This window comes from Anopheles gambiae, chromosome 2 (genome assembly GCF_943734735.2).
Source record: "Anopheles gambiae chromosome 2, idAnoGambNW_F1_1, whole genome shotgun sequence".
In the NCBI taxonomy this organism is placed as follows: Eukaryota; Metazoa; Arthropoda; class Insecta; order Diptera; family Culicidae; genus Anopheles; species Anopheles gambiae.
Window position 1 is genome coordinate 97,669,757 of NC_064601.1, and position 18,088 is coordinate 97,687,844.

The following is an 18,088-nucleotide window of genomic DNA, read 5'->3' on the forward strand; positions in this document are numbered from 1 at the left end:
ACTACTACTACTACTACCACCATTACTATAGGTGTAGGATAAATTAGGTATAGTGTGCGATGAAACCTTGATATCATTTTCATCGAATGCATGTAATTCCGATTAAATAACATGACCAGACGAGACTGTGATTACGACGCAACGAGGTTGTATAGGTAGAAGTTGTACATTTTGTAACAGACGATCCCCCAGATTAGGCTCTTAGCTATCGGGCAGTAAGGATTAAGCGTATCGTACTTCGAATTATGTAAAACGATGCTATTTCTGTGGCGAGTGAAAAGGGTAACGTTGTTTGATGCGTAAAAAGTTACATGATACTGAGGACAGTCTTGCTAATCGTGGACGTTCATTGTGGGTACGGTTAGCAAACAACAGGTTAACTTTGAGCAGTCGTTTAATACGACGTAGATGATGATGGTTAAGTTACCTTCGTTCACGTCTACTTCAATGGTCATATCTTCTATTGAATAGAATTCTTCTAATGTAGAGTTGAACTAATAACTTGTAGTTGCTTATATTTGCCGCTAAGCCAACCAGTAAGATCCTTCGAGGAATGCGTGCTGGGATGGCAATAGACAGTATTGGTATTCTGTAAGACTTTGAATCTCCTGTAGTCTCACAATAAACGTTAAATGTAAAACTACTCAAAATATAGTACCCCGCGAGAATTATTGTCCATTATAAACGCTTTAGTAATTGTTTTACAAATAATTTGTGGGTTTGTACACTTATTATACAAATAATTTTGCAATATCAGGAAACATACAGCTGTACTAGGTGATCTACCAGGAATGGTGACAATTATCGCTCATTGAGTCCCATACATTGCAATTGGAAGTTTGGAGTCAACCAAACATTATTGAAGAGCAAACACAAAATCATCGTAATTTGACTCTGTGCTTGACGAGCAGTAGAATGATGCCAGATTTGAACACATAACGAGCGTGTTGTTTGGAACGATTTGATGACGTTCCGGGATGTAGAATTGCATTCTTGCCTTTGGACACTAAACACAACCTAGTGATGGAATGAATAAACTTGAAGAAATGATAAAATGAAGATATTATTTAAATAACTAAAATCATTGATGCAACATATGAACATCAATCGAAGAATTTAACAATTGAAATTGTTTGCACAATCACAATTAAGGTACAATTACAATTACAATTACAATTGCACAATTACCTCACGATCCTTACCTCACAATATTGCCTTCAACACCAATTAAATTATTTAAAAAAAAAAACAAAAACAAAAAACTATCCAGTTAATCAGCCAGATTCTAATAAACTCCCATCCGATGCCAAAGAAATCTTGCAAACGAATTCCTCCACGAGAGGGCTGCATTCCAAACGTTTCCATCCAACAAATTGATAGGGAAACTCTCCCCAGTAAAAACTGGCGCTCTTAAACAACGGCCCGCAAATGTATGTAAAAGAAATAATCTTTTCATCTAGCGATTGTTGGTTGCCATTTGCGTCCTTGCGTCGTCGGCCGTTTTTTGCACCGACCCCTTGCTGTGAACCCTTTGCAGCAAGCCCTCCCCGGTCAGTCAGTCCGCAGCGATGGTGCTGCCACATATTAAGGTGCCACCGCTGCATCCGGGTAATGATGAAGAATTCGTGCAATCGTGGAAAGAAAATCGATAACACGCCGTTGGGTAGGAATTGCAAACGCAACCCACCTTGAAATGGTCGGAATGGAGCGGAAGCCTTCATCTTGTGATGCCTGTGATGATGCCTTTTTCCACCAAACCGGCGATGCCGAGCATGATGCAAGGACAATCGAGCGTTGTGGTGAGTATAGCATTGCCCAGGGATTATGCTGTAGTGTCGCAGCTTTAATGGGAAGACTCGTTGCATGTTGCATTTCTTGCGGTTTTGCTCCCTTTCTTTCTGCATACTGCATTCTTGGTCCCTTTCTCTCTTCTACGCACCGTTTTGCACTTCCGGGTGGAGACGCCTTGCAGTCGGTACAGTTTGGCAACGTTGCCTCCCCCTATTCCTTGGAAGACGAATTCCACGCGGGAGGATGGGGAAATAAATTCACCACCCATCCACCCACGCGGGGCAGGGGTTGCATATATTGCTGACCTCTCCACCTGGGTGGGTGGTTTCGGAGGGAGATCTCTTACATCAACCCTCCCAATTCGCCTCCCCTCGTTGGTTAGGGTGGAATGGCTCGATGGCCTTGCGTGAATGTCTCCACGCACCAGCCGGACCAGTGGACGTCTGGAAGGCGTTCGTGGTGGTTGGCCTTTTCGATAGCCTCGAGCTCGCAGGTGCTTTTGGTGCTGTTTCTTCCCCTGTGTGTGGTTCTGTTACTCCGTGTGTGTGTGTGCGTGTTAGTGTACAGTGAATATCCTTGCTACAGAGTGCGGTTGCTAAGTGTGCTTGATTGGTGCAGCTTCTTCGCACGACTTCTGCTGCGTGTTTAATCGAACCAAATCCACTAGCGCTAGAGCTGTTTGTATGATCAATTCCATAATATAATATTCTCAACAAACAAACAAACAATCTTAACCAAAAACTAAAGACCGTAAAAGGAAATCAATCTGTTTCACTTTGTTTGCAATACAAAAAAAAGGGTATGGCTCGTTGTTTTCTAGGTTGCAGGCCTGGTTTGAAGTCTAAAGAGTATATAGAGTTAAAAAGCAAAGGCCTCAGTATAGCAATACCAATGCAAACACTAACCATGGTAAGCACAACGTATCGGACTAGTTTCGCAAATGCTTTTTTTTTGTAAACTTTGTTAAGTGAACCTATATTTGTCATCGCAATTGTTGCGCCTTTTGAACTGAATTTCTCGCTGACTTTCCAATTACTCCATAAGACTGGAAACACTTTAGCAATACAACATTCACACACTGAAACATCAGCACAACACGCAAGCTGGTGCGTATGGAATATAGTTGAACAGTGCTTCGTTTCGTCCTCCCATTTTCTATCCGTACGACATCTTACCGTGATGCCAAATGAGGCGTTGTTTTATTTACTATTTTTTTAAAATTATTTTCGTTCTTCCCTCGAGACCTAGTTTGCCTTCACTAAACACAGTTCTTGCATACACACACACACACACATTGAGCTACAATTACCCTTTTGCATCAGCGTCTGTCTACCAACCGATCGGCGTTCTTCACTTCCCTTCGTTTGTGTTGATCCTTTTTCTGGAGGGAGGAACAACTTTTCGCCAAAAATAATGCAAAATTTGCTCTTCGCATCTTTCAACTTTTGCTCTATACACACACACACAAACACACGGAAAACTACACTAACCACGAGACACTTTAACTTCTGCCGACCTTTCCCAAGTGTGGGACGCTTGTACGAGTCGCACCGACGACCCCGGCATTGCTGCTGGATGCCATATTTAAATCACAAGCCCCATTTGCTTTTACGCATTTGATGCTGCGGCGGTGCATCTTGCAAGGCAGAAGCAAGGGTTATGTTTTTTTCTTTTTTTTTTTGGTACAATTTTTGCACTGTTTAGATGCGTCCCGCTTTGGGCATACACACACTCACACCAAAAAAAGAACCTAAATTTTCTAATAATACCTTTAGCGGCGTGCACACAGCGTCTGGCCGCGGATGGGTTGGCAGGAGTCCGCACCGTAGCGTCACGACACACTGGCTGACGCCGTGCGGGAAAATGCGGGAAAATTATGCTACACTAGTGGTGTGGCGTTGTTGTGGGCCGGAGAAGGGTGGGCCGGTGCTGTTCTGTAGGGGGAAAAAGGGAGCAGTGATGCTGCGATGAGCGAATTTTGCTTCGAGGGATTGCTGAAGAGTACGGTTTCGTTCGTCCTGCTTCTGCTGACTGATGTGCGTACTCTTTCTATCTCTCTCTTTCTCTGAGATTTGTGTTTCCTGAGAGCACTTTCCGAGGGTAGCCATCTCGGGTTGCTGCGATGCTGCGCAGTTTGTGCGTAGCACGTGGTTTTAAGAAGGGTACTGTTTTCCCGCGTTCATGATGCGTAAACGGAAGGCAAGAGAATTGTGAAACGTTAATCATAATATTAAAATGTTTTATTCGTTAGTGTATTATATGAATTTGTGTTTTGTCACTTTGTCTTTGTATCTATTTTTCTATGGATCTTAGCTATTTTGTCCATAGTTTGGATGATTTTCGTTTCAATTTTTCTATGTTTACTACTTCCCCCAAATTCTACTTCTATCAGTTTCAATGTAATTTACTATTAGATGCACCACAATGGTCCTTCTTTGAAATTGTTATGTATAATTTTGTTGTTTCGTTTTTTTTATATATTTTCTTACTAGATTCCTGTTTATACTACATTCTTTTTATTTCATTTTGTCATGTTTGCGTTTTAGCTTTATCTTTTTCTCAATTTTACTCAGTGTTTTGTTTTTATCAAATTATTACGATTATTATCATTTAAATTATTAATTGTTGTAATTTTTTGAATCTCTTTGTTTTTTTTCATATTCACTATGAGAAACATTTTTCTACTTGTTTTTTTCAATTCTGCGATCTGCTTTAGACAATAAAGAAAGAAAAATGCGTACCTTGCTCATTGTACCTTTGTTATAATCGTTATTTATGATTGATTTGATTTGCATCGATACAGGTAAACGATGTTTAGAATGGATTTTTGAGAGGATTTGACAATGTTGTTGACAAATTGTTTTAAAAAAAATAATTCAAACATTCATATGTGTGACTCTGTTTATTTTATATTTTATATAGTTCTTATATATTATGTGTTAAATTATTATTGGTTGAGATGATATTCTAAAGCTGAATCGCTAATTATCTCCATTGTTACCATTTTCCCTTTTCCTTTGCACATCATTTATGTTATTGTTAGCTTGACCCACATATCTCCCGTCTAGAATATAAAAACCAAACCTTGCTAACGTACGGCCGCCCGGCACTGATTCTTTTCGCTGATTCGACACTGTGGCACAACCGTTTTTAAAGAATAGTAATATTACCTAAAAATAGTAACACGGAAGCAAGCGACTAAGCGCTAGTGTTTCTTATACTGCAAACACAACGCAGTGCAAAGCAAAAGAAAGTAGGGCAAAATAAATGCATCTTAAAGTTATGGCCATTTCTGTTATGGCACACGCCTTTGGCACGCCAACTCTGTGGAAAAATGAAAATTAAAGATCGCAAATGCAGAACACATTAATACTGCATCCGAATGCATTTTTCCTCGATGTGGGTGTGTGTGAATGTAAAAAAAAAGAAGCACCGAAATGAAAATAAACAATCTTACTGTAGTTTATCGGCTGAATCTGGTTGGAAACTATTTACCGCGGCTATAAACAACCGATCTAATTTGCTTTTCCGAACCGTAGTTGTGCAGGCCTCGAGATGGTGTGAATCATTGGCGGAGGATGGAAGAGGGTGTAGCTGCAATATAGTAATAAAAGATGCATTTATAGATCGGAAAAATTGTGTCCCTCACATGATTGCCAAAGAATTATGCAAGAAAGTTGTTTTTTACAATCGTCCCGCAACAGTTCGTAAAACCGTTCGTTTTTATGCGCGTATGCGGCCTGCCCTGACCTAGGGCATAGTTGGCGCGCTTGGAAGATAAATTTCTTTTACCATGTTTATTTCACCGTTCACCCCGTTCCCCGCGTGTGGTTGGTTTATTTTGTTACGGTCCTGGCTTCTGCTGCTGCTGCGATTTGTGTTTTCGCGCCCCGTATGCATGTGCGAAAACGGTTTCATCCTCTTGCTGCGCTTCGGAAGCAAAGCGCACGTGGACCATACGCGACGGGCATGGAACGGGCGCAGACCGTGAAGACGCGTTCCATACGCATCGCAAAGCCGGTGTGTATGATTTTTGTAAGCCATAGACACACAGCACACACATCGCAGGCGGGGATCGTTTTGTACTATTTTGAACTGTTCTGGCTGTGGATCGTTACTTCTTTCTTGCTACGGGGTGGTGGGATGTTTGTGTATGTGTGTGTGTGTTTTTTTTTTGCTCCCGTTTGTAGTATATTCTTTGCCCCATCCCGATCTGTGCTGCATTTTGCCTATTTTCTATTCATAAACACACACACCGCGGGCTGGGACAGGGGAGAAGGGGGTTCTTGCCGTACCATGCCAGCTAGTAGTTTTCCTTTCTGTGTGAGGAGTACAGGCAGCACTAACAGGAGAAGAAGAAGAAAAAAAACTCCTCCAAAACCAAACCCGCCATGAAGATGCACCCGCCTGTGGTGCAGCGGGTCTGGCAGCTAAATGCAGCCGACTTACCCCGCACCGGGTGTTGCATCGAGAAAGGGGGGACCCAAAGGGGGTGGTAAAAAATAATGAAAAAAAAGAACGATCTAAAACAACCGGACACACATGGGTGGAAAATCGGTTGCGTTTTGTGGTGCGCCCAGCACGCCAGACACGCGCGCGATTTAGTTTTTCTAGTCGCGTGAAGCCGTTGTGTGGTGCGCATTTTTCGGCCGGCGTTAGTTAGTGTTAGCCTTTTTTAGGGGGTTTGTGGCGAGTGTGCAGTGTATATTGCCGGTTAGATTATTATTCTGGTGAGTGACTGTGTGTTGGATGCAGTTTGGGTAAACACATTTCATTTTGTGGTTATGGATTTCGCTATTGCGCATGAAATAATAATTTAAATAATATTAAGGAATGATTTAGTGTTAAGCCTCCAGCTGGTTTTGTAGTTTTACAGTGAAAACGTGAGATGCGATGCAGTGTTCTGTGGTCAATTTTTATTATTTTTTTATTACTCTTTTTATTGGTGTTGGATGTAATGTTCGTTGGTGCCCTCAAAATTCGTTTACACTTTATCTATGACATTTATGTATTCAAAAATTCAAATTCAAATCATGCTTTTGAAATTACCCCTAACAACTAGGTATACAAATTTTTGTGGTATCGGTGCTACTATTCCATACAAAATGAAAGTTAATTTCATGATTCTAAGATGATATTGAATAAAATCCTTTTTTTAAATTCAAATGAGTAGGACCGGTAAGCCAAGCAATCGTTTAAAATGAAGTGTAAGTCTATTGGAATCTAATTTACATTGCATCTGCATAGAACTGGTGCAGCCAGGTGATCTAACGCGATGAATGAGGCGGATACTTCAAGGCCAGTAGGCTTCTTGAATATCTAAAAATGGAAGTGATATAGGGGATGTAAGGAAAATCAATTTTATGATGCTATTAATCTATGCATCTATGCACAAAATCTTATTTTACCATGTAGAATGACCTTCAAAACGTTTTTTGAAAGGCAACTTTGAAAAAAAATACAATTAAAATTGCGTTCAGAAATTTTAGAAAAAGTGAAAATTCCTACGAAATTGTATTTTATAAATTTAAAATGCAAACAAAAAGCGATACGACAAAAAGGCGGTAATTGGAATTTCGTACCAGATTCGTATTAGTGTTACAAACAAATGATTCAACCATATACTAATCAAAGACAACATGTAAGAAAAATGTAAAATCTGCGTTCATGTACACACTACCTTTGCCTTCTTCGGCCAGCGTTCGCCAAACTGATCGTGATTGATTGAAGGCCACTTGAGAGGCACTTTCTTCGTCCTTTCCCTTTGCGAGAATTTGTTTCTTCTACATTCTCTTTCACTCAATTGAACGTGCAAAGAGAGCGCGCGCGAGAGAGAGAGAGAGAGGCCAAGAGAAAGAAACAGCAAATGTGGAGGAAGGAGTTTTTCCTACGAGAGAACTTTCATTTTCCGCCTGCTGCGATCATCTCAAATTTTATCTCAGATTTATCTCAGCAGCCTGTGTCCTTTCCCTTTTGAAAATAGAGAAAGAAAGAGAGAGAGAGAGAGAGATAAAGCGAGAGAAAGCGAGAGAAAGGGATAGAAAAGGACGCAGTAGTTCACTAAAACAAAACGCGCTCCCTCTCGCGCCCAGTTCACGAAAGCACGCGAAAGGCGCGAAAAGTACGCACGTGGTTTTTTTTGCTTCAAACGGCTTTTTTTCTCGCGCTCTTTTCGAATACCATTACACCCTGTACACGGGAAGGAAGCAACGACCGTACCACTACGACCCAATGCCGATGATGCTGTGCGATGAAGGGTTGTAAATGTTTTGACTAGGCCGCGCGGCTCGCCTGTGTTCGTTCCTAGGCCCATTTCCGCGCGGTGTGCGTTTACGCGCACAAAAATCGCAACCCACCACTACACGCGCCCGCGATAGTGAAGCGCCGCGACACGACGACGACAAGCACGCACACACTCACGCGAATGATTAGTTCCGCGCACACGGCCACCGTGGCTGTGTGGTGCGTACGTCTCACGGCGAATAATAATGCGCGCCTGCTTCGTCGACCACATCCCCTCCGGCCTGCTGCGTTGAATTGTGTTTTGCTCCATCACTCAACCGCCGCGAGCATCATCTTCGACCTTCTTCAGTCCCCCACACATCTTTAACGTGCTCCACCCCCCTCATCTCCATTCTAAAAACGACGACGACGAGTGTGTGTTCGGGCACACGGCATGGTCGTAGTTCTTCCTGCTGCTGCTGTTGCTGCTGTCCCCGGGTTTTTCGGTGGTTGTTTAATAAATAATGCAATCTTTTTCTACCGCGGCTGTTGCTGCCTTCTGCGGTTGCTGGCGGACATTACTCGTCGATAGTTCCGCGGTGACGGATCGTAGTAAACCGCGTGTTTTCGGGGCGCAGTTTCTTGAGGGAGCAGCCGCCTTGTTGTTGTTTTGGTGGTGGTGGTGGTCAGCTGCGTGTATCGTGTACATTGTGTCCGGTAGCGCTATCTCGTGACAGTGTTAAAGAGCGGGTGGCGGGGGTTGTGGTAGAAGTGCGTTATCAGGTGGAGAGGGTGGGTGCGCTCCAAACTCCATAATCCATCAACGCGTCGGAGTCGGTCGGTCGGTCGGGTGCGGGATGTGTGGTGTAAATAACAGTTGTTTAAGATAGTGTCCCTTCCTCCCTGGGCGCGTCACGGTGCTCTCGGTGCAAGTAAGGCTCCAATTGAAAACCCTCAAGCTTGCGGAGAGCAAGATTTTGGAGCTTATTATTTTCGTTTTTCTAATTTAATCTAATATTTTGGCAATTTCTTTTCCCGGGTTCATTTGCAGGAACGACGATGTCGACGTTTTTCACCACCAACCGGCACGGCTACAGTGTGCGGTTTTCCCCGTTCAACCCGGACCAGTTCGTGGTCGCGTCGAGCCAGTTCTACGGGCTGGCCGGCGGTGGCACGCTGTACTTTCTCGAGCTCACGCCGGACGGTTGCGGTATCGTGGAGAAGCGGACCCACCACTGGACGGACGGGCTGTTCGATGTGGTACGTACGGCCAATCTTATCGTTGGCTGCTTTGGTGGGGCTAATATAGCCATGACAAACAGGGCAATCGTGTGTGGCCCGCCACAAGATAAGGCGACCGAGGGTGTGCTCTAAACACACCTGCTCTAAGCTCGGTGTAAGGGAAAGGTTTCAAAAATGACACTAAAACACGTACTGTTTTCCTTTAGACCTGGTCCGAATCGAACCCGGAAATCATCGTGTCCGGGTCTGGCGACGGTAGCGTGCAGCTGTGGAACACCAACCTGGCCAGCAACAACGGTCCGCCGTCGATGGTGTACCGGGAGCACAAGAAGGAAATCTACAGCGTCGACTGGAGCAAGGTGCCGTACGAGCAGCTGTTCATTAGCGCCAGCTGGGACAGCACGGTCAAGATCTGGGACCCGATCCGGAACAACTCGCTCAGCACGTACATCGGCCACACGCAGCTGGTGTACAGTGCGGTGTTTGCGGCCCACATCCCGAACACGTTCGCGAGCGTTAGCGGCGACGGCTTCCTGAAGATCTGGGACATCCTCTGTTACGATCTGCCGATCGCAAGCATCAAAGCGCACGATGGCGAGGTAAGGAAGTGTTTGAGCGGTCATGATTTTGGTGCCACATCATCACTGAATTGGTTTTGATTTGTGTTTTACAGGTCTTGACAGTGGACTGGTGCAAGCACGACTCGAACATCCTGGCAACTGGCGCGTCCGACGGTTTGATACGCATTTGGGACCTGAGAAACTTTGGCGTTCCGATCACGGAACTGAAGGGCAACGAGTTTGCCGTAAGAAAAGTACAATTTTCCCCGCACAACTTCTCCGTGCTGGCGAGCGTCGGGTACGATTTTACCACCAGGTATGTTTTATTTAACTTTCCTCAATTCCCCAGTATGTTTGAGTAATATGTTTCTTCTTTGCTAGAATATGGGACTTTAAGAAGAGCAATGAAGCGATCGAAACAATTAAGCACCATTCGGAGTTTACGTACGGGCTGGACTGGAACAGGCGGCGCCGGAACCAGCTGGCCGACTGTGGCTGGGACTCGCTGGTGCACGTCTTCAAGCCGGATTGCCTTTCGGACAAGATATAAGGCCCTCGCTTTCTTTGCTTTCTTCCAACGGTTCCTTCTTGTTTTAGCTCGATCAGGCTCTGTCTGCTTCAGCTGAATATGGGGCGTTTAGCTAGTAAGGGTATAGGACTTCCCCTTGTGTGATGATGTATGTGTATTCACCTTCCAGAAGCACCACTATCACACACACACACATCCCTTCTACACAAAATCCTAAGGTCCTAAGGTAGTAAAGGAGTGCCAAATTGCTTTTCGGCCAGGTGGAAGATGCCAAAATTGTGATTTAGATGATAAGTAGACCAAAAAAACAAAACAAAAATCAATCCCAGAATAGTAGTCCCGCTGTGGTGGTAGCTCAAATCCTTCAATACTGTGCTGGTGGGTGGAAATGTGGCCACATTTAAATTTAACTATCTGTACAGAAAAGCACATTGGAGCGAGCGAGGAAAGCGCAGGATTAGGTGTAAAATTTATGTTTCGATGTACAGTTGTAATCAAAAACCGGTGATGGTGATGGTTGAGCTAAAATATGATACTTACGCGTGGTGGCCGTTCTGGCAATGCAGCGAGTATAGCGCGCGACGGAGTGCACAGCTTGATGGTAGTTTATATTAAACTTAAACTGTTTATATTATTATTTATTATTCTTCGTTTTGAAGAACGTTACGTTGAGATTAATGTGTTTTTTTAATCTTTTTTCGTGAAAAAACGATAATCATAACGAAAGCTTGGTTCACGGGGTCCCGGGATAGTAGTTTATTTTGGTTTCGCGATGCAAACATTGTTTTAGGCTAATGGGTTATTGGATGTTCGGGATATATAAAAGAAATTGTATTACAAAGAAAAACAAGATAGATAAAATTGTGAACAAACAAAACAAACAAGCAGGAAATATATGCGTATGTGTCAAAGAAATGTGAGTTTGTTTTTGAAAATGAAAGTTTTAGCGAATTTAATGCAAAAAGTGCAACCAACGTCTTATTTAAAACTGTCATCCATGCTATCATCAAATAGCAGATGTAAATGGGTAAGTACGCAGCCATATCCGTTTCATTCGCAAAATTGCTCTGAAAATTGCACTCAATATACGCTTTAGGAACTTTATACGTCTCAGTAAATGATTAATATTATTTACAATAGCTAAATACGATATAAAACAATCTAAATAAAAAGAACAAAACCTAAATAACTGAAGTACGCAGCTCAAAATGAGCCCTGGAGCGACCACTGTGATCCATTTTTCTGACTGACGTTTAGCACAGGCAAAGTTGTTTACATTTCCTCAGTACCGCGGTACGGTTTTCAAGCGCTCAAAACAACGAAAACACTGTAGTTTTCGATTTGTAAAACGTTTCTATCGTACTAAAACGGGGGCAAAGCAAACGCCAACCGGTGTGTTTTATATTCAAGTGATTTATTGCAAAGTGTTCAGTATTCAGGAAACAATAGCAGTGAGCAGCAAATTCACATCAGTGTGCACACCTTGGACGCTCTATCCTCCGCCTGGATAATCTGGTCGTTCTTGGAGTACTTTACGTCTGTAAAACAAAAAAAGGAAACGGTCCAGATTGGCGATCGAACGGTAAATCTAAACAATCATCATCCCTCCCACTAACTTACCATCATCCAGCACGACGCCCGGGTTTTTGCACGACACGTCCATGCTTTTCGATTTCAGCTCCTTGAAGAACTTGCGCATCCGGTCGCTGGATTTGGTGCTGCCCAAGCTACCGTTCAGCTTGCTGCCGAGGCTCAGCTTGCGCACGTCCTCATTCCTTGCGTTATTGTTGCTATCGCTGTGGCCGACACCGTTTTTGTAGCCCTCCAACGCCTGCTTGCCCGTGCGGCTTCCATTTTCACCATTTTCTTCCTCCTCATCGTGAAAGGTGGACTGCGACGAGATGCTATCATTATCATCATCACTGTAATCGATCAGCTGACTAATGTTGGGTGTATGCGTTTTCCTCGGCACCACATCCCGGTGGGCGGAGAACCGATCCGCCTCATCGTCCGCATCGACTGCATCGGCCGGCTTCAGCTGATGGTGATGATGGTGGCGTCGCTTGTGCTGCTTCCCGTTGGGTGTGACCGGCGCTATGCTTACCCCGTTGTCGATGAACCGTACGTCCGCCTCGCCCCGGTCGGTGGTTTCGATCGCGATCGACTCATCCTTGGAAATTTCCCGCTCGACGTGCTCCCGCCGCAGCCGGCGCTTTTCGTTGCGCAGAAACTCTGCCGCCTGCTGTGCATCGCGCTGCAGCTCGGTCGGTAGCGGGGTGGCGTTACGCAGCAGCTCCAGGGCGTGCGTCACATCCAACCGCTCAGCGGCTGGGTAGGCTAGTACGAGCGAATGCTCCGCACCGCTCGCAATGTCGGTGACGTTAAAGTGGCGGAATTTGGACAGCTCCTTGAAGTGATCCGATGCTGTGAAGGGACTGTCGTCATCGTACGTCGTCAGCAACCGTCCGCTGCTGGTGACGAACGAAACGCAATCGTGTGCGGACGCTATCTTTGTGACGTACTCGTCGTCCGCCAGCAGTCCCGCTAGGTGGTCGAACGGTTCGAAGCGTAAATCTTCCACCGCTTTTACGCGATTCGAACGATACACCTGGCCCGTCGCCAGCAGCAGGTAGACACAGTCCCAACCGGTAATCTCCCCACCGGTTACCCTGTCCGGGAGGGTACAGCTTTCCAGCGGCTTCAACACGGGGAGTGTGATCTTTTGAAACTTTCCTACGAGATAGAGCGTGTTCGCTTCGGTCACGAACAGCGTGCAGTAGTTGCCGCAAAGCACGTGCGCTACCGGTTCGTCCAGTGCGATCCGTTCCGGGTGGGTCAGTATGCGGAGCGAATCCACTCCACCGAGCTGCTGGTGACTGTTGTAGCCCCAGCCGAAGCAATTGCCACCGGTAGTGAGCAGTACGAAGTGATTAAAGCCGGCTACCACGTGGCTGAAGGACTCATCATCGGGTGATTGCTCCAGACAGTGGCTGAACTCGTGCAACTCCACCGGGTACGGTGTGTATTCACTGTTATCGGTGGGATTTTTGTGCAGTGTGGTCGCATCGAGCAGTGAGGCTACCTTTGCATTGAAGGGGAACACATTTTTCCCACTGTAAAACACCTTACCGGATGCTAGCAATGGAAGAAAAACGGGGTTACTTTATTAATTTACTGCTTGCTTCAATTTTAGGTGCAATTCCCCCAAATACACTTACCGGTGAGAATGACGCAGAATCCATTCCCGCCAAAGCAAAACGACTGGACACGGTCCTTGAGACGCTTGATCGTACGCACGCAGGAGGGTTTATGGACGGTTTCCGTTTTGCCCAGCCCAAGCTGACCGTGTCCACTGTGGCCCCACACGAACAGTCGTCCAGATTCTGGAATTTGCGACACACAAACACACACATATGCAGGTCCACAAAGGATAATTGAGAATGATTAATTGGGCTGGATGGAAATATTCTAGTGAAGCATTTAAAAAGAATGAGCCACAATATCGTATCCCTGCCACTTTTGTGTCTGTTCTCGCTCCCGTGGGTGAGTGTAAATATTATTCTACCGGACTCCTGTGCCTTAATTGTGCGATCGCGTGCATACACGGTTGTCACGCGCGGCCAGTCCGACCAGTGACTGAACTTCCACTCGCTCTTGCGGTACGTTAATCGACGCTCCACAGGCCACAGGGGTGGAAGTGTAAAAGGGCAACTTTTAACAGCTAGGCAAGGATTGCGCCAATCCACACGCTTGTTTATCGTGTTCCGGTGCCGGTTGCGAGTGCAAATGTATTTATTGTTGCTGGGGTTGGGGCCTAGATAGATAGATGGAGCGGGTCTAAAGCACCGGCTGGATAAATACCGATTGCCAAATGGTGTAGATTAGAGTGACCGGCATGACAACAGGCACAGAAGTCAGACCGTAGTGAGACATTAGCTTGCTCTGGGGGTGGTAAAGGTTGACATGAGTTTGTTGCAAAAGAAGGAAATGTTTAGTGGCCAAAACGAAGAAAAAGAAAATCCCCGTCAAACTAATCAGAACAACACCGTTGCGGCGGGGGTCCGTTCGTGTCTGTTTCAAGTTCACGAACGCGCTTAATTGCTAGCCTAGAAAGGTCAAACAGAGCAAACGCGGTGCAAGAACGCTTGCCGGGCCAGATTGTTTCGCAAGGCGAGACCTTTTTGACACTAATGATTTTATTGTGACCGTGGAAGGATAAAGGAAGTTTTTTGGCGTGTTTTAGTGAGAAATAGGGTAAAAGAAAGCGTAGCAAAGTTTGTTTGGTTGTTCATTCGGAATTCGGTCCCTTCATTGTTCCGGCGATGAGACAGCTTAAACGCACACGCACGTGCTTTCATTTCCGGGTTTTCTGCGACAATGATGAGGCAGGGAATCGATTCGACACACACAAACACGAAAAAAAGTGCTCACTCACCACATATCACGCCACTTTGCTTGCTGCCACAGACAATTTTCACGATCGGATCGTTTTTGACGAAAAAGTAACTCTGCTGTCGCGTTGGTACATCCTTGCCGTTGGGGGTTTTGGGCCGCTGGCCGTGCGGGCTGTGAGGGATGCCATCGTGCTGGGGCGTTGTTTGCTCCTTAATGGTGTCATCGTAGAGGTACGATTTGCCTAGCGTGAACACGGCACCCGTATCTGAAGGTATATCATTCGTTTTTAATTGTAATGTGAAACGACTTTTGCACATGTGTAAAGCACCACAATCACCTGGAACATCGATATCCACGTGCATCCCATCGCCGTTTTGATCCGTTGTGTTGCACATTTAACTTTATCTGCTGTGTATTTGTACTGTGTGTGTTTTTTTAAAAGTAATTAAAGGCTTTAATAATGCACACTTTTCGAAACAATCTTTCCCTTAACAGTCCATTGCACCTTCCTTGCGGAGAGGTTTAATCACTTTCCAAAGGCACCTGTTTGACCTATTTTCACGTTCCCGTGCGTGCCTATATTTTCAAGAAACACTTGTACTGAGACAATCCTTTCCGTTCTGGTTGGCTTCCTACACGATGGTTTCCCGTCCGTAGTCCGCGTGCTACTGAGGTCCGAATGAACACGAACGGCCAAACCGGCCAAAGCGCGGGTCCCGTTTTTGCGTGACACAAGCCAAGGTGGTCTCGTGCGCTGTGCTTTGCTGTAGTAGTCCAATCGTGCTTTCGATACTAACACCGCCGAAGGGAAAAGTCTCCTTCGAAAGGGTCAGTCTGTGGCCGATTCGGTTGCTTTGTGGTACGAACCGGGACAGCGCCTAGCCAGACGGAGGAGGGTGGTAAATATGAATGATGTAAGTAATAAAAAAACAAGTGATGGGAACTGAGCAAGTGAGTGACAATCAGTTAGGCGTAGGAAGTGGGTATGGCGTCGCTGCATATGGTTGGTTCGAAGTGGGTCGCCGGCGAACGTTACAAAGAAATCGTTGATAATTTAGATATCGCCCGTTATTACATGAGCCGAGCGTTTGCGGTGGATAGGGAATTATTGATCCACAGGACACTTCGGTTCACACGGATATGGAGGTGTCTATTTATGGGTTTTTTGTTGTGTGATTTGCTATCTATAGGACGTTCGAAACGGTCACCGTTCGTGTGAGGCTGTCTTTTGATCAAAGCGGTTTAATGGTTTATTTTTAAAGCTAACGATAATTGGTGTATGTTTAACACTTAACTCACTGTTCTTTGATGTGTTATATTTATACTATTTTTTTAAATCAATTAATCACTAAATATAGAGCAAAACGTACATTAATTTCCTTATTAAATTCCTCGCTTTTATCAAACGTGTTGCAGGTTGCATACATTCAGGCGATTAAGGATTACACTCTTCATTGAATACACTTTGCATGCATAATGCATCGCTGTCTGCCGGAGTGGCCAACCGTGCACACACACACATTGAAACACATATATGCACGAATGCACACAATTGCAGCAACACGGATGAACCGAAAATACGTTGCATTGTTGTGAAAAACGGACCCTTGCGATGCCGGGGCAACAGGCAGCAGCAGCAGCATATAGGCGCGTATAATCGATTTTCCCACCGGTGTACTAAAGTTGAAGGAACTGTCCAGTCTATTGACCCCTTGCGTAGTGCGGCTCGATGAGGACTTTCGAGAGAAAGCGGGAAATAGGCCACTGGGAAATCAGTAGAACAGGGTGAAACGATGACTCCCGTCGCGGTCCATTCGATCGAGAGGGAAAAGTGTCACAGTAAAAGCGCGTTTTGGAGCATGTGGCGTCATTAATATGGGGCTGTTCGAATTATTTCCCTTTAACGGTGTGAGGGGGGAAGGGGTTGAAAGCGTAATCTTGATTTCCCCTGTTTTATTCACATCGCTCCATCGCTGGAAAAAGGAACACACCGTTTATCGCTGAGAGTTCCGTTTCTCGTCGATAAATACTGCCACCACCTCGGCTTAACGATCAGAGACGGGCGGACAGTGGTCCTTTTTTTGGGTTGGATTATAATTAAGTATCGACAAATCTAGGCTACTTCTCACTTCCACTGTGTCTTTTCCGAGAGAGAGAGAGAGAGAGCAGGGCCTCGGAGAGAAGGGCCACTGATGCCGACGAATCGACGATGTTCACGGATAGCGAGCGAATGAATATTCAATCAGAAGGATAATAGTTGTTCCAAATCCCGTTCAAGCTCCGGTAAAGCGACATTTATATGCAGCCACCGCTTATAGACTAATTGCCGCTTCTCATTAGCACAGGATGCCACGACGGGTTTGTTCCATTTACCACTTGAACACAGAGAGAGAGAGAGAAACTCAATATTTAAAAAGAGGAGTTCATCCCTTTGTGTAAGGTAATCCTCCGGAAGTATCGGAATGTTTGCACCATCAGCACATTGCACACCGGCGCACCGTCCGTTATTGCCTGCTGCAAAACCCTTGAACTTGTACCTACTGGCCGTTTGAAATCCCCGGTAGCAACTGAAGCACAAACCCGCACAGAAGACGCCAAAACGGCGTGTAGGATTGTTTTCCATTTCACCCTCCTGCGCTCGATACCGTATCCAAAACAACGGCACTGCTCGCGTATCCGTTTTGAAAGTAATGCCCGGGAAGTAAAGGTTTTTCTCTCTGTTGCATAGTTGCATGTTTGTTTTAGTTCCGTTCCTCCCTGTCTCGCAAGGCGCAAGCAATTAAGTGTTTGGAGGAACAAGTTGGAACTTTGGCACCTTGTGCGCCATGCGGCAGGCGCATGCCAAACGGGGTGTTTGTTTACACTCGTTGGTTACTATCACAGCCGGTGTGGGGAGACTTGGTTCGTTGGTAAACAGGTGGAAAATATGGGAAATAAAAATGCCATAGCAATAGCGGGGTGTCTGTGCTGTTGAGGAATGTTTGCAAAGGCGAGCCTATAACATTGCATCACTTCAACCATTTCTGGGTGACATACGCGTGAAAATCATTGACTAAATAATGCAATTTGCAATTAAAATTGGGACCAAAGTATGATTAGGTTTTAATATAAACGTACAATACGTCCTCCAGTTCTTTAACTCTAATGTGCTAACCATTCTATGCATTTTTAGTCACTCTTTAGTCCGAATGTACGCAAAACCATCCACCGCGGAAAGCTTACTCTAAAATGTATGAAATGGCGCACAATAATAATCCATGCATGAGTAACGAGCAGCAGCATCGAGTTCGCATGATATGAGCAACATGATCAAAAAGATAAAAAAAAAAAAAATATGGAAAAATGGAAA

General features: G+C 45.0%; 4 protein-coding genes across 8 annotated transcripts in view; 2 read left to right on the top strand and 2 right to left on the bottom strand.

Annotated features, from left to right (window-relative positions):
* LOC1276917 (arrestin homolog) overlaps window positions 1-3,671 on the bottom strand; it is a 24,658-nt gene extending 20,987 nt beyond the window's left edge. Inside the window, exon 1 of the transcript XR_009765594.1 lies at window positions 3,561-3,671. The gene's annotated coding sequence lies outside the window, so the exon portion shown is untranslated. The remainder of the gene's footprint in view (window positions 1-3,560) is intronic.
* LOC1276918 (peroxisomal targeting signal 2 receptor) overlaps window positions 1-10,663 on the top strand; it is a 17,207-nt gene extending 6,544 nt beyond the window's left edge. The window contains exons 1-5 of one of the 5 annotated variants that reach the window (XM_061652626.1): window positions 2,236-2,472; window positions 9,065-9,273; window positions 9,462-9,854; window positions 9,929-10,131; window positions 10,197-10,663. In XM_061652626.1, coding sequence (XP_061508610.1) covers window positions 9,073-9,273; window positions 9,462-9,854; window positions 9,929-10,131; window positions 10,197-10,365 — 966 coding nt within the window. In that variant the 5' untranslated portion in view covers window positions 2,236-2,472; window positions 9,065-9,072 and the 3' untranslated portion in view covers window positions 10,366-10,663. Of the gene's footprint in view, window positions 1-2,235; window positions 2,473-2,562; window positions 2,701-6,384; window positions 6,522-8,222; window positions 8,946-9,064; window positions 9,274-9,461; window positions 9,855-9,928; window positions 10,132-10,196 lie in introns of those variants that run through there. The other 4 variants (XM_061652624.1, XM_001688788.2, XM_316328.5 and 1 more) reach the window with 4 other exon arrangements.
* Window positions 10,664-11,737: 1,074 nt separating this feature from the next.
* Window positions 11,738-16,113, bottom strand: LOC1276919 (X-linked retinitis pigmentosa GTPase regulator). Its single transcript, XM_316329.4, has 5 exons — window positions 15,077-16,113; window positions 14,780-15,004; window positions 13,563-13,727; window positions 11,965-13,479; window positions 11,738-11,882 (listed from the first exon to the last, which is right to left on the bottom strand). The coding sequence occupies exons 1-5, from the start codon at window positions 15,132-15,134 to the stop codon at window positions 11,809-11,811; spliced, it is 2,037 nt and encodes a 678-aa protein (XP_316329.4). The 5' UTR covers window positions 15,135-16,113; the 3' UTR covers window positions 11,738-11,808.
* The window catches only part of LOC1276920 (HIV Tat-specific factor 1 homolog), a 56,169-nt gene continuing 49,871 nt past the window's right edge, over window positions 11,791-18,088 (top strand). Inside the window, exon 1 of the mRNA XM_316330.5 lies at window positions 11,791-11,926. The gene's annotated coding sequence lies outside the window, so the exon portion shown is untranslated. The remainder of the gene's footprint in view (window positions 11,927-18,088) is intronic.